The sequence below is a fragment of the Anopheles ziemanni genome, chromosome 2, assembly GCF_943734765.1.
Source record: "Anopheles ziemanni chromosome 2, idAnoZiCoDA_A2_x.2, whole genome shotgun sequence".
Lineage (NCBI taxonomy): Eukaryota > Metazoa > Arthropoda > Insecta > Diptera > Culicidae > Anopheles > Anopheles ziemanni.
In genome coordinates, this window is record NC_080705.1 from 44,504,294 (window position 1) to 44,518,042 (window position 13,749).

Here is a 13,749-nt window from a genome sequence, read left to right on the forward strand (position 1 = left end):
GAGCGTAGAGGCGCTTAAACAAAGATGATATTTATTGTTCTTAATGATTGCTCTCAAGTAAACTAGTTTTGGCAATATTTTTTTTAAATTGTGTCTGTATGTTATACGTTTATTAAATATGTATTCTATAAATATACCAAGATACTTTTCATAGCTACAAAACTATCTAATACATGTTGTGTGATTGAAGAAGTGAAAATATTTAACTACTCTTTGAAATGATATTATATAACGATAACCAATATATGATAGCACCTCGCTAATAGCTAAAATGTCGACTTTTTTATTCAATTGACATGATATTTTTGCAAATGTATCTTTCTGTTCCACCATAACAACAATAATAAAAACAATTACTTAACACTTATACAAGTTTCAGTTTGCCTAAGGGCATAACGAAAGACGATCGATATATTAAGAATGGCGAAAACATGGAAGAATAAACGATTTTGTAAGAGTTTCCAGTTTTTATCACCGTTTATTTAACAGAGACAAAGTAGTTACGATAACTATTTTTAAGCTTATATTTCTATTTATTACATTATACTTTTTACAAACAAAACATTTCAGCTATAATTGCAATATAATAAACTAGCTGATTAACCCGATTTCATCCGGGTAGAAAAACAATTCCAAACGAAAGAGTGTTTTCATTCAGTGTCTTGAGTTTTACAATGTTAAGAATGTTGGACGTTTCACACTTGAAAATTGGCTTTCTTATTAGTATGTTGGGTGTAAATCGAATCGATTTTGTGTGATTGAGAATATTTGTAGCAGAAGATAAAAGAAGTCTGAGATGAGATTGAACACTCAAATTCGATTCCATTCGATTTAGTGACCCCAAAAAAACTACGAAAATGATACCCATATTGCTTTTAAACCATTGTTGAGATATAGAGGTAAGATGGTAGCCCCTCTTATCCTTTCCTGTACATGGATGAAATTTTATTAGATGATGGCTACATATTTAAGAAGTACGTGTACCAAATTTTGTAAAACTCCCATCCCATAATTGTTGAATTATTATTATTTTTCTTCATTTTAGGTGTTCGGTGTTCGGGGATAGGGAAAAGTTTTCGGTTCGGGAAAGGGACGGAGGATATTCGAAATCATAAAAAATTAGCTACACTCCAGCCTAGTTTGGTTAAGGTAGACTTATTAGATTTTGCGTTGAATACATGTGATCAGAATTGACGTTTTTTGTTCTAAGAATTGCTATTGTTTTGCTGGAGAGGAGGACGGTAGTGGGAGTCTTAGCTAAGATTGAACATTAAGAGTGAGGCCATTCGATTTAGAGACCACAAATACTGCGAAATTGGTACCCATATTGCATTTTTACTATTTTTAGGGTAGGGGGTAATTTGAGAGCCCCCTTTTTCCCTTGCCTTAGGAGGTTGAAATTTTAATCAAAGCTATGTCTCTTTGTAAGCAGTATGTGTACCAAGTTTGTGACAATCTGTTCAATAATCGTAGATCTTTAATTGGTTTTCTTTATTTTTGAACGGTTGCTATCCGGGAGGGGTAGGGAGGTATGGGGATATCAACAAACGAAGTCCAAACAATTCATCCTTGTAAAATTAGCTAATCCAGTCAAGTTTGGCACAAATCGGTCTGTTAGAGTTTGCGTAATGCTGTTGAATACATGATAAGAAATAACGCTCTTCGTTTTGAGAATTGCTATTGTTATGCTGAAGAAGAGGAGGATAGAGGGAGTCTGAGCTAAGATTGAACATTAAGAGTAAGGCCATTAGATTTAGAGATCCTAAATCTTGCGAAATTGATATCCATATTGCATTTTTACCATTTTTGAGGTAGGGGGTAATATGAGAGCCCCCCTTTCCCCTTCCCCTAGATCGATGAAATTTTAAACCATGCTATGTCCTTACGAAAGCAGCATGTGTATCAATTTTTATGTAAATCCAATCAGTAATGGTTGAGCTATAATTGTTTTTCTTTAATTTTCGAGGGTAGGTGCTCGGGAGGGGTAGGGAGGATTGAAGATATCAACAAACGTAGTTCAGATCATTCAATCCTGGAAAATCAGCTACCTTCCTGCCAAGTTTGGTGTAAATCGGCCCGGTAGATTTTGCGTGATGCGAGTGCATACATATATATATACAGACAACGGTGACTTTTATATATTAGAAGAAGATAATAATGAGGAAGGTCATACTATTGCTCGATGTCTTGTAGCAAATGTATGGCTGCTAAAACTACCTCTAAGAACAAAAGATACAATTATGACACAAAAGCCCGAACCTTCGCAATAAACGTGGCCGAACGGTTTGGATCGACAGTAAGTTATATTTTTAATTATGCCATTTGATCACCTAGTGCGTGACTCAAATAGCCTTCGGGAACATTTGAAACGACATACAGCTTTGATAAGGTTTTAGGTATCACCAATAGTGCCTCCTTCAGTCACTATGCAATACTACCACCAAAATTGGCGAACTCCCAAGTAGACGAGTGGTTTCAAAGAGATTGCTCTGTTTGATCGGGCACGAACCCGATTCCGTTTGGAAGGGATGAATGAATTTCGTTGCAGAGGTAACAGCAACTGCAGCATGTCCGTGTTGATGGAAGAGTGATGTGGCTGTGCCTATGCTGTCCACCGTTCGTTGAGAGGACCGTAGCTCTCGAGCATCGCAAGGTGAGAGGTAACTTGAGCAATGGCTCCAAACAAACGCACGATGGAGGGAGGACTTCGTTCGCTCCCTAACCGTAAGTACAATCGTGCAGCATAGCGATGCGCAAGATGATGCGCGATGTTGGTGCTGCGCGTGGGGGAAGAGCCATCTCGCTTAGAAAGATATTGGATGCAATTTTTCAGTGCTCAGAAACATTCTTTTGCTGGTTGCAACAGTGTTAAGACGCAGTCAACAGCAGCCATAGCCTCGCAGTAGTAGTCTAGAGCGCACTCGGAGTGGTTGTGTGAGCAATGGTACCATTTTTTTGACTGTTAAAATTTGTCCTACTCCACTGCCTTTGCACGACAAGGGTCGTTCGTAGTTTCAAAGTGATACCAATTTATTTTGAATTGTAACAGTTTACGATTGGCGTTCAGCAAAGATCAACTGGGAGGATCCGTGTTTGAACATGTGCATACACCACGTTGTTGATTTGATAAAAAAAAAGTTAAGGAAATGCAGCAAGAAGCATAGTGAAAAGTGATAGTCTGTAAAGTTTGTGGTGTTAGAAAAAAGAACTGGAAAGAGAACCATCAAAAGCAAGACTGTGTGTGTATTTTCTACAAGGACGATTTCTTACAACAGTAGTATACAACACAAGGAGAAAGGTATTTATGGTTTGTTTTAAGTGTTTTATCTAAAATGTTTCTTACTTTTTACACAACTGTTTGGTAATAAGTTCTGTATATTCAAAGTAAACATTCTACAATGCTAACAAATATGTCAAACACACATCTACATCAACTCATTTAAAATAATTAAGATTCAAGCATGTTGAGGATTCCCAACTTCTCCAAACTTTCTGCCAAATCTTAAATTGTCGTTCGCTGGTTATCAAACATCAAATACCATCGATTTCCCTGACGTTAGTGCGTAGTCCATTCAAACATATTCCATACATACTCCAAGATCGTGACGACCCTCTTTATCACCGTTTCGATCGTAGCAGGGAAGTGCATGGATTAACCAGTTTTTCTAACCACTTTCCTTTTCTCGAACGGGCGCATCATGTGAACGGAGAAGTTCTTTCCACTTTCCACACAACGAGCTCCAAAACGAGCCACGCTGTCGGAAAGGGGTAAATGTCAATGTTACTGTTTTCCTTTTCGCATACTGCCTCGAATTGGACGGCCGCTTACCAGCGTAGTCTGGCGCACGACCCTGGCACTCGCACTGGCTCACGTTTGGGCTGGTAAGAAACGCGAAGCATTGCTATTTTAGACGGTCTGGAGAAGATGCTGATGGCAAACGGCGATGGCCATCTTATTTGGATTTGACATTTTTTTCTTCGAAAGGTCACAATCACATACCTTTCTATCACGCTTCTTTTTCCCCATATGGTACAGAGTCCCTGCGGGTGTGTGACTATAATTGTAGTTATTTGAAATTCCCCCCTTTTTTCTTGTATTAGCTGATTTTGCGATAGAGCTGTAAGGCATGGAAATTTACGATGTATAGTGCAAAGTTTGTCGTTTCTTTCATTTTAGTTTAATCGGGCTGTCCATATTTATTTTCAAGATACAATTAATTTTAAAAAGAAAAGTATTCAAATTCCATGCCGACGTGCTATCATGATTCTTAGCGTATATCCACCACGGTCAATCAATGATCTTAACATAAAAAAAACAATGATAATGAAGTGCACCGCGTAGAGCGTCTCCAAAGACGAAGTCATGAAAATAATACTATTTGGTAACAATTATCATACAAACGGAGTATCAGATACATCGTTACACCCCCATTCCCACCGTTTCTGTCTTTCCGTCGTATTTGCTCACCGTACAAACTTTGGCCGAGTCAAAAACCAGCTCCTCCAGCTCATTCCACATGCCATGACCATGTACAGATTGTGTCTGGGAGATGGGGCTTTGATGCAACTTCTCCTGGGCCCGGGTTTCGATAGTACCACCTCGCATTATGATTCGATCTCATTGCACGCCACATCAGCCGCCACAGTCCCACCGCTTCAACTACTGCTCCACCTACCACCTCCCGCAGCTGCCAGCATCTACGGTTACCTGCTTCGTCTTCAATTGTGACCATTGCGAACTAGCCAGCTGTGCACTCTCCCTGCTGCTTACAGCATACTTAATCTCCTTCGTTTGAATCTCTGGGAGTAAATCACGTGAAATAGCGAAAACAATGCACAATCCAGAGACTTCTGCAATCCACGGCGCGCTTCCCACTGTCCTCCCGCGCCATTCTTCTACTCTCTGGCAGACATTGTCCGACAACCCACTGATACCCGTACCTTTTGGCTGTTGGCTAACTTGTTCACTATGTTTTGCGCCGTACTAAATGTATACCTGATTGGCATATCGTTGGATTTGGGAAGAACCAAATTCAGTCGTTACGTTTTCAAATTCTTATTCATGATGCCTAACACACTTCTAGCATAAGGAGGTGGCGTCCTTAAGATGGAGGAGAACAAAGTACAAACAATGTGGAGCTTTTCTAAAGATCTTTCTAAAGAACTTGCCTTTGCCATTCAAAAAACCACACGCAAATCGAATGGTCATGTAAAAACACATCAATTGAACAATACTGACTATGAAACATAACGAGGTAAAGTAAAACAAAAATAACACCAAAAATTCCCCACAAAAGCTGCACGAAGAGGGCAATCCGGAGACCCCTTAGCCCTGTGCACTAATCTATAATTGCAAATGCAACAGAGTCAAGGATAGATGGGTAATTTATATATCCAGCCGGGTATTTAAGTTCGGGTATGCATCTTTCTTTTCCTTGTATTTTCCGTATCGCGCTGTCGGCTAATTGCACGTGTTCTCAGGCCCGAATACCGCGGTCTCGGGCTGCAACGTGCCGCAGCATGTTCGATGCTCGCTGCTGTTGCAACTATCTATGTTACGAAAGATTAGGTAGAAACGTTTATTGTCCGTATCCATTGCATCTTGCGGTGCCTTCGAGCGATGCAGCCACAAATTGAATAATTGCAACCAGATTTGACCTTATCTTTATTTCTTAGCGAAGAGTGATAGGAAAAGTTGGATGCTATAAAAATTCACAGCGTTTGTATTGACTTTAGTATTAGTAAATATGCACGTTAAGCCTTTTGTGAGGGGAGCTCAGTATATGATTGCTCAAAAATTCGAATTCACTTCAATTAAATGTCCCTTTCTTACAGTTAGATTACTTCGGTACGGTCACAGTTGACAGGCATCTTTATGAACATTACTCTTCTTTGCTAATGGTTAAGCAAGATAAAAAAGCTTTATTATTTAAAACTGATGCAATGGACATGGACTTTTTAAGTCCAAAGGAAGGGTGGGAAATTTTATTTTACAATGGACAAATTTGCTTCACTCGGACTTGTTATTTAAATGTATGAAACTATAAAAACAAAGATACTACGGTAAAGAACCATCCTTAGTTAAACCGATTTATTGTAATGCTTGATTAACTAATTGCATGGATTGCGCTGGATTGGAATTCACCAGCAAATGCAGTAGATTGAGAAATCATTTTCCTATTAATTGATGTCTTCTATCTTTGCTCAGCTAGTCGCAGGCATGAGCTTTTGGAGCTGATTGCACGGTAGCGCAACAAAACAGAAATCAGAATAATTAAATGCATCATATTTTTCTGTACATTGTGTTATAGCAGATGGCCTCTAGTGTTGGTACCAATTGGGAGAAAATCTCGCCGGTTTACATAAGATATAACAAAACTAACCCGTTCCCAGAGCTCTACCCATTGCTGATGAGCCGCTGACAATGGCTCGGAAGGCCTTGGAGGTGGAAGCTATTCGGCCGCACTTCTTCTCATTTCTGGATCTCGTGTAATAATTGGTCTGTGTAGCTCGGCTGGGCTGTGAGAGAGGTCAGATCTATGCAGACATTGCCACGTCTCTTTCCACAAACCGGAGGAGGCAGTAAAGCGAGGGGGGATTGCATCGCGTAACCATCGCAATGGTTGGAGTTGATGGGGAGCATCATAGATCTTTGTAGGTAACAATCATGAAAATCTACGAAATTGTATGGAAAATCGTGAACGAGTGAACGAGGAGTTTGCGGCGCGAATGTAGAGCGAAAAGTGGGTGAAAAAAGACTCGTTATAAGCGAAATACCTACCTCAAGTAGGGTTAAGTTGAAAACAGCAAAAAACAGAAAGATTAATTTAGACCTTAGTTTTCGATCGCTTCGGTATAGTTACCGGCGGCAACAACGATAGCATTCGTGATCATGATAAACATGCAATTGCATCATCAGAATATTCATCATCCTCCGGATAAACAAACATTGCTTTGGGGAGCAACACTCTTTTCCGGATACAGTATTTGCCAACGATATTGCGTGATTTCCTGTTGCAAAACGTGAGCAATTAATTGCCGAAGCCGTATCCAGAAACTTATTATTAGTAACAAGCCTGTTACTTCTCGAAAGCAGGCTCACCCAAATGTCTTGTGTTTGATTTGGTTTAATATAATTTCTTTTTATTGTTGCATAACAATGGTTTTCGACCTATTCCAAAAGTTTTATATTATCTATGTTTGCATCTTCATATTTTCTACTGGATTCACTTCGACTTCTTGGTCGTGTGTCTTAGACATGAGTTTCTTAAAACGAAGATTTCTTTTCAATGTTTTCTTACCTCTTGTCGCCTTTACAGGAGTCGATCTAACAACTTTTGCGGAATGTACATTGTTGCATGAAAGTCTAATGAAAATCTTTGATTTTTCAAAAATGTTTTAAACTTCCAATGAAATCTTTCAAAATTATCTACTACTACATCAACAACCGTAGGTCTAGAGCGCGCACGTCGAAAAGTAATAAATCAACTTAAAAGGTATTTCCATGTTTTTATTGTTCATATTTTTATTTTTCACCATATAAATTTAATTTTTTTTTCATTTCGTTTAAAGGATAAAATCAAGCATCTTTCATCATGTTTTGGAAAAATTTGGTTCTCCAGTTCGGTATGTATTTGCAGTCAGTGTTACTTCTTATTTAGATAATATGTATTAAGCCAAAAGGAACAAATATTCATGATATTTTTTGTTTAATATATTCAATACTAATTTTGGGACGAAATTGCCCTTCTCCTTCCTTCTCAGTCCTTCGGAACTGCATAAACATGGTTTTTTAGGATTAATGTCACGTGGTATTCACGTTGGACAGCCAATCGGAGCTCGGCGATTCTTTCTCAATATACACGTTAAGATCGCTGTATACCTTTTGGATATCGTCATAACAGTGTCTGTTCCATCGATTCTTTCTTTAGATAATTACTCCTTTAGATAAATCTAAAGGATCTAAAATAAAACCTATCGTGAATACGTCACGACATTATTTATTTTTCAATAAGACCCATACCCCTATGGATTACATGGCATCGTGTTAGCAAAATGAAACTCTCCCATCAGAACTAGGACTACCTTTCATTTTTGGTTAAAATTTAAAATCTCTAATGGGCTTCAAGCAATACTTGAAAGTAGGGAGTTTATTTAACATGTTAAGAAGCAAATTTGACTGAATATATCTCTTCTTATTGTTATAATATCCTTATCATCTACTTTCGATTCCAGTCTGGATATCTGCTGTGCTTCTTTTTGTGCCCATTTCACCGGTGCAAAGCGCCGATCTGATAGAACAGGGATCTCGAAAGACACGATCCCGACTAAGCACCCGGAGCGTGGTACTGAACGAAGAAGCTGCTGCTGCCCTTTACGCTGTTGGTGCGAGCACCGAAGCAGATAGCTATCAAGGCTTGGTCGGACGGCCTGGTATTGATTTCCCAGTACTTACGCAGATTCCTCGTACAATTTTCGACTGCAAAAACCACGGAAATGGTTATTTCGCCGACCTAGAAACACGCTGCCAGGTGAGTTCATTGGGTATAATTGTGGGCAATATTTCTACTGTGTGTTTTGCATACCTTAATTTATTATACAGCATTTCAATTGAACCATTTAGCATATGGTGTATTAAACAGTCGAGACATTGATCAGCACCAAAGTCATGCTTGAAAATATTCCAAACTTAATGGATTAACAAATATTCACAGTATAAAAACCAAGCTAAATTGTTTTTACGTAAACCATTTTTAGTATACTTTATTATTTTTAGATTGCTTTGAAATTAACGCTCAATAACCGAGTGGTTTAATGATATTTCTACCTAGTAAAATCTCGTACCACATATTTATACACACTTTCAAAAAGTGCATTATCGACGTTATTTGATTTCGTTACCAAATGTTTTATCGGTATAGTTAATCTTTTATATTATCTTTTATGAATGTTTAGTTATAGCTTATTATTTATGTTTCTAAACTTATGAACCAATTAAACACGCACGTTGTATCTCGATCAATTTCAAATTTCTTTGAGGTTTTTGCTTCGAGAATAATGAGGGAAGAGAACAATGTTTTTACAAAATTTTTATTGCATTTAAAAAACAAGAAAATTCAATGAAAATTAATGCAGAAAAGAGAGCAACTTCGGTTCAACGAATAATTAAACCTTAAATTTGTAAAAATAAAAATTATATGCAGCAGACAAGAGAGCAATGTGGTTTTTAATAATTTAAATTTCACTGTTTTTTTACTTGACTTTCATGAAGTGATCATGGAAATGGAATGTTTTATAATCTACTTTCATGAAATGGTTATTGAATGTGCAAGACAAGAGTATTCTAGCATGCTGCTCACAAAAAATACAAATTTTACTTTAAAAAAGGAATCACTTCAAGCGTTAGTTTTTTATTGAAGCGCCGTTGCTCAAACCAAATCAAAGGAAAAAAATTGTATAGACTGACAGGCAATTTGATGGAATAATATAATTTTATAATTTTTACACCACGCACAAATAAGGCAAACTAAAAAAATATTGTGCCTTTGAGGGTCAAGTAGAAACATGCACAAAAACTGATTACAGAAATGTACAAACCAAAAATTGATGCATTTCAGCTGTCTGTTGGAAAGGCGACACATTTTGTGAGCCAGCATTAATCGCTACTTTTAAATTTGCTTCCCGTTCAAGGTGTTTCACATATGTGACGAAGGCAAGAAGATCTCGTTCCTCTGCCCGAACGGTACGATTTTTCGCCAGCTCGATCTCATCTGCGACTGGTGGTTTAAAGTGGACTGCGCTGCAACGCCAAACCACTATGCCGAGAGTACTGAAATGTTGACGCAGGCTAAGCGGGCCCGACTGCAGAGCAAACACCCAGTTCCGCAACCGATTAATCCCAACGACGAGCGACTGACGACCACTATCCAGGATAAGCGGCTGTTGCTAGAGCAAGTTCCGAATGGACACCGCCAGAAGCCGGCTTTTCCGCTGGAACCGATTGGAAATGTTCTGGAGTTTAACCGGCGCATGGACTTGATCAGCTCGGCCGAGTTTTCAGATGGAGCCGGTGAACGAAGCGATGTTGGAAGACGCAATCGTGTCGATCGCAAGGGCTCTAGGAAAATATCATTCACTAGCGCAGATGAGATACAGGACACCGCGCAGAGTGCTTCGTTTGCTTCGGTGGCACAGAAAATGTTCAACTCATACTACGCGCACGACAAACCATCCAAGGACGCGGCGGCCGGTAAGCTGCGTTCCGAGAACCAGGTAGAAGATGGTAGTGCGCTGCATGATCGCTCGACATTGCCCGATCCGAGAGATGCGTCCGCGAAAGGTTACAGTAACAATCACGCAGTGAACTATATACCTTACACAACGGCGCGGAAACTTAATTTGAGTGGCAAAGTGACGCAATTCTACACACCGACGGTGCCCACGTTCACCACAAGCGCCAAAACGACGGTGGTGGAATCGACCACGGCCACTGCAAAGGCCACCCTCGGGAGTGGGGATGGCGATCAAGAATCGCACATTCACACCGGTCAGCCTGTGCCGGTACGACGTGATGGTACCATCGATGAGTCCGTAATGGATCACGCAATTGAAATTATGCAAACGATCAAGAGCCTTAAAATAGATGATCGGAGCAATAGCGAGAATGATGCTGACGGTTCCAGCGATGCCCTGGGTGTTCGCGTTGCGGCCAGTCCTCGTGCCGATTATCAAATCAGTCCATCGTCCTCACCGGCATCGCAGTCCACATCCATACCGATGACCGACTCAATCGAATTCGTGCTACAGTCGGCAGGAAGTGAACCGAACGCAGATCGCTTCCGTCGAATGCGTCTGGGTGAACGCAAAGCGGACGTTCCAACTGGCCACCGATCGCTGCTAACGCGTACCACGCTGAACGAGTATGATCGATTGTTTCGTTCGAAGGATGCGGACGACGGAAACCGTCTCGATAATGGAAACCAAAACAATCTGACCGATAGCGACGCGTACTACATGGATTCGATGCTAGAGCACGACCTGGAGGGTCAGTCTTCCCGGTATCCGGTGTTTGGCATGTCTAACTCCACACAGATACGAGAGCTTGCACAGATTTTTACCCATGCGCTCTCAGCCTACCTGCAGGATCCTGTTACCTTCCGTCGCATACTAACAGAAATTCGACCGAAAGCTCCGGCCTCAGATAGTACGAGCTATCTGCCAACGAAATCGAACGAGCTAGAAGGACTGGATCGCATTCGAGTCGGTAAGTACACTACGGATGAAACAGTTACTTTCCGTCCTCCGGCCGAGCAAGCCTACTACGCTCCTTTGAAGGTTGCGGAGAATAACAATGGTGAGGTGCTTGACTTTTCCGATGTCACAACCACTACAACGGCTCAGAATCCCACTGAGACGAGCGCAACGGAAACGACCGCTGCAATCACGTCCACAATACCCACGACTACGACTGACTACGAACCAGTGTTTAATACACCCAGAGCCAACAGCGGTGCTAAGCAGGGCAAAAGCCTATCTATTCAGTTCATCACAGGCAGCCGCAATGAATTGGCAGATGAGGTGAACGGCGAGTTGGGATCACCGGCACTGGCGAACAATAACCATGGCTACACGGATCATGGTAGCTTTGAGGTGAAATCGAATATACCGCAAACCGTGGCAACGATAGCGCCGCTTTACAGTCAACAGACCAGCCCAAGCACGTTACCTGTGAGTAGTACCACTGTTGGTACTACCAATGAACCGATTCCCTCTCCACATTCGGAGCTCAAACCCCCAATTATGCCAGCTGCCCAGTACAACGTGGTGAGAACGCCGAAAACCACGCAACCGCTTGACGACGACGAACAGCTGCAGCGCGCCCATAGTGAATCCATAGTCGGCTCCCATAACCAGCGACCCATCTACGAGCGCAACCAGTACAGCATTATACAGTTGAATAACTTAAAGTCGGGCAACAATTACGCCGGAGACACTTCTGCCACGTCCTCCACCCTAACGACGACGAACGCCAACGAGATCAAATCGGTCGAAAGTGAAAAGCAAACGTCTAACACGGGTCCTCCATCGCGAACGACAATGTCGTACACAGTTTTCTTCGACCCGCTCACGATCAACGATGAGTTAATGGAATTGGACAAACCGAAACCGACTGCTTCGCACGCCGCAGCGATCCATCAACCGCGCCTGTATGGATGGAATGGGACTCTATTGAACGTCCCGGATGCCATCGCCTCGCCGGGAAATGGGCAATCATCGGCCCGGCTGGTGATGCGTCAACCGGAAAATGCTGCTGATATGCAGCAGAAGGCAAATGAAATGTTCGGTGACCTGAACGACGCCCAGGCGGACAAACTGATGAACGTCATGAAGATGGCTGATAAGGATAAGTCGATGCGCCGATTGATACTACTGTTGATACGTACCTGCGACGATGATCCTTCGACGGCCAACGAAGAATCCCGCAAAGCGCTACTGGATGCCCTCATCAACATTGATGGCGTGACGAGCCCTCACGGAACAAATGAGCTGTCTGGCGGAGGTTCCCAGATCCGAGACCAGGGTCAACGTCGAGGTAAAACAATCGCTACAAACGCTGCACGAATACTGTACGATGGTCCAGTGGTACAGGGCACGCATAATTTCACCGCCACAACGGAGAACTACGCTACCGTGGCAGAATCGAACGAGGATGCCAGCGGCAGCGAGGCGGTAAGCAAGGAAGACGATATTGACAGTGATGAGTTGCCCAGGGAAAGCGGTTTGCAAACCACTGTGGCCACCACTCGCATGTATTCGAGCTCCGAGGCTCGTCAGAACTACCACTCGTCGAATGGCGGTAAAGAGCTTCGCGGTAGATGGGCTAAGGAGTACGACGAGACACGAGCGCAAACCACGACACCGCTGCCAACTACCTACTTCCAAACAACCACCAATACCGGATCTACCATCTATACCACCACTGAACCTACGACCATTCCTACCACGCCGGTCTTTACAACGAGTGGATTGGAATATGGCAGTTCTACCGTCGCAACAAGTACCGTGTCCACAACGAACCGAGCCGATGGTGGTCGGTCGCTGGAATCGTTTGAAGCGGACCCGGATTTGCAGCCACCGATCATCGTTTCCCAGCGCCTGCCGAAGGACCTATCAAGCTCACTGGATTATCCTGGTTCCAGTGGGTCAAGCAAAAAGCACTCATCTCCTCATTATTCCGATACCCGCGCGTTGGAGCTGTTGAAATCGCTCTATTCCTTGGCCGCCCGTTGGGGTTAAAAAGTAGTTCATCGATAGCTAACGTAAGTGCATGGTGAGCAATTTTCCAACGGATGATCAACGATCATCCACTGGACTGAAAACCCAAGTGCATACTAGGGGGAACATACGGTGAACTGTGGCATCCAAAATCGGTATCAAATTGGACAGAATGAAGTTACAATCATTGTTTCTCGTGGAAAATCAAATGACCCACCCATTAGTACCATAACACTCTTATAAATAATGTGTAGAGCAGCAGCGCGGCCAAGTCACAGAAACGCTAGTGAAAAAGGGGATAGAAAACACTCAAATCATACCATGAATGCATATAATCTTGAATTACTAATTAATCAAGCCATATTTATCATATATTGTAAAAAAACGAGAAACTCACAATACACAAAGTTAGTCGGTAAAAAATCTTCAAATAACATTCAAGTGGTGTTATATTTATATAATTGATCAACCCGT

General features: G+C 41.8%; 1 protein-coding gene across 1 annotated transcript; it reads left to right on the forward strand.

Annotated features, from left to right (window-relative positions):
• Positions 1–2,590: 2,590 nt before the first annotated feature.
• On the forward strand, positions 2,591–13,296 carry LOC131293633 (uncharacterized). The gene is made up of 3 exons (XM_058321710.1): positions 2,591–2,660; positions 8,236–8,531; positions 9,691–13,296. The coding sequence occupies exons 1-3, from the start codon at positions 2,591–2,593 to the stop codon at positions 13,294–13,296; spliced, it is 3,972 nt and encodes a 1,323-aa protein (XP_058177693.1).
• The last annotated feature ends 453 nt before the right edge of the window (positions 13,297–13,749 follow it).

Bases quoted from the DNA above. Each gene is read 5' to 3' on its own strand.
- LOC131293633 (XM_058321710.1), top strand. From the start codon at position 2,591: ATGTGGCTGTGCCTATGCTGTCCACCGTTCGTTGAGAGGACCGTAGCT. The intron at 2,661-8,235 runs GTAACTTGAGCA...TTTCGATTCCAG, and splicing joins CGAGCATCGCAAGGTGAGAG to TCTGGATATCTGCTGTGCTT. The intron at 8,532-9,690 runs GTGAGTTCATTG...TTCCCGTTCAAG, and splicing joins ACCTAGAAACACGCTGCCAG to GTGTTTCACATATGTGACGA.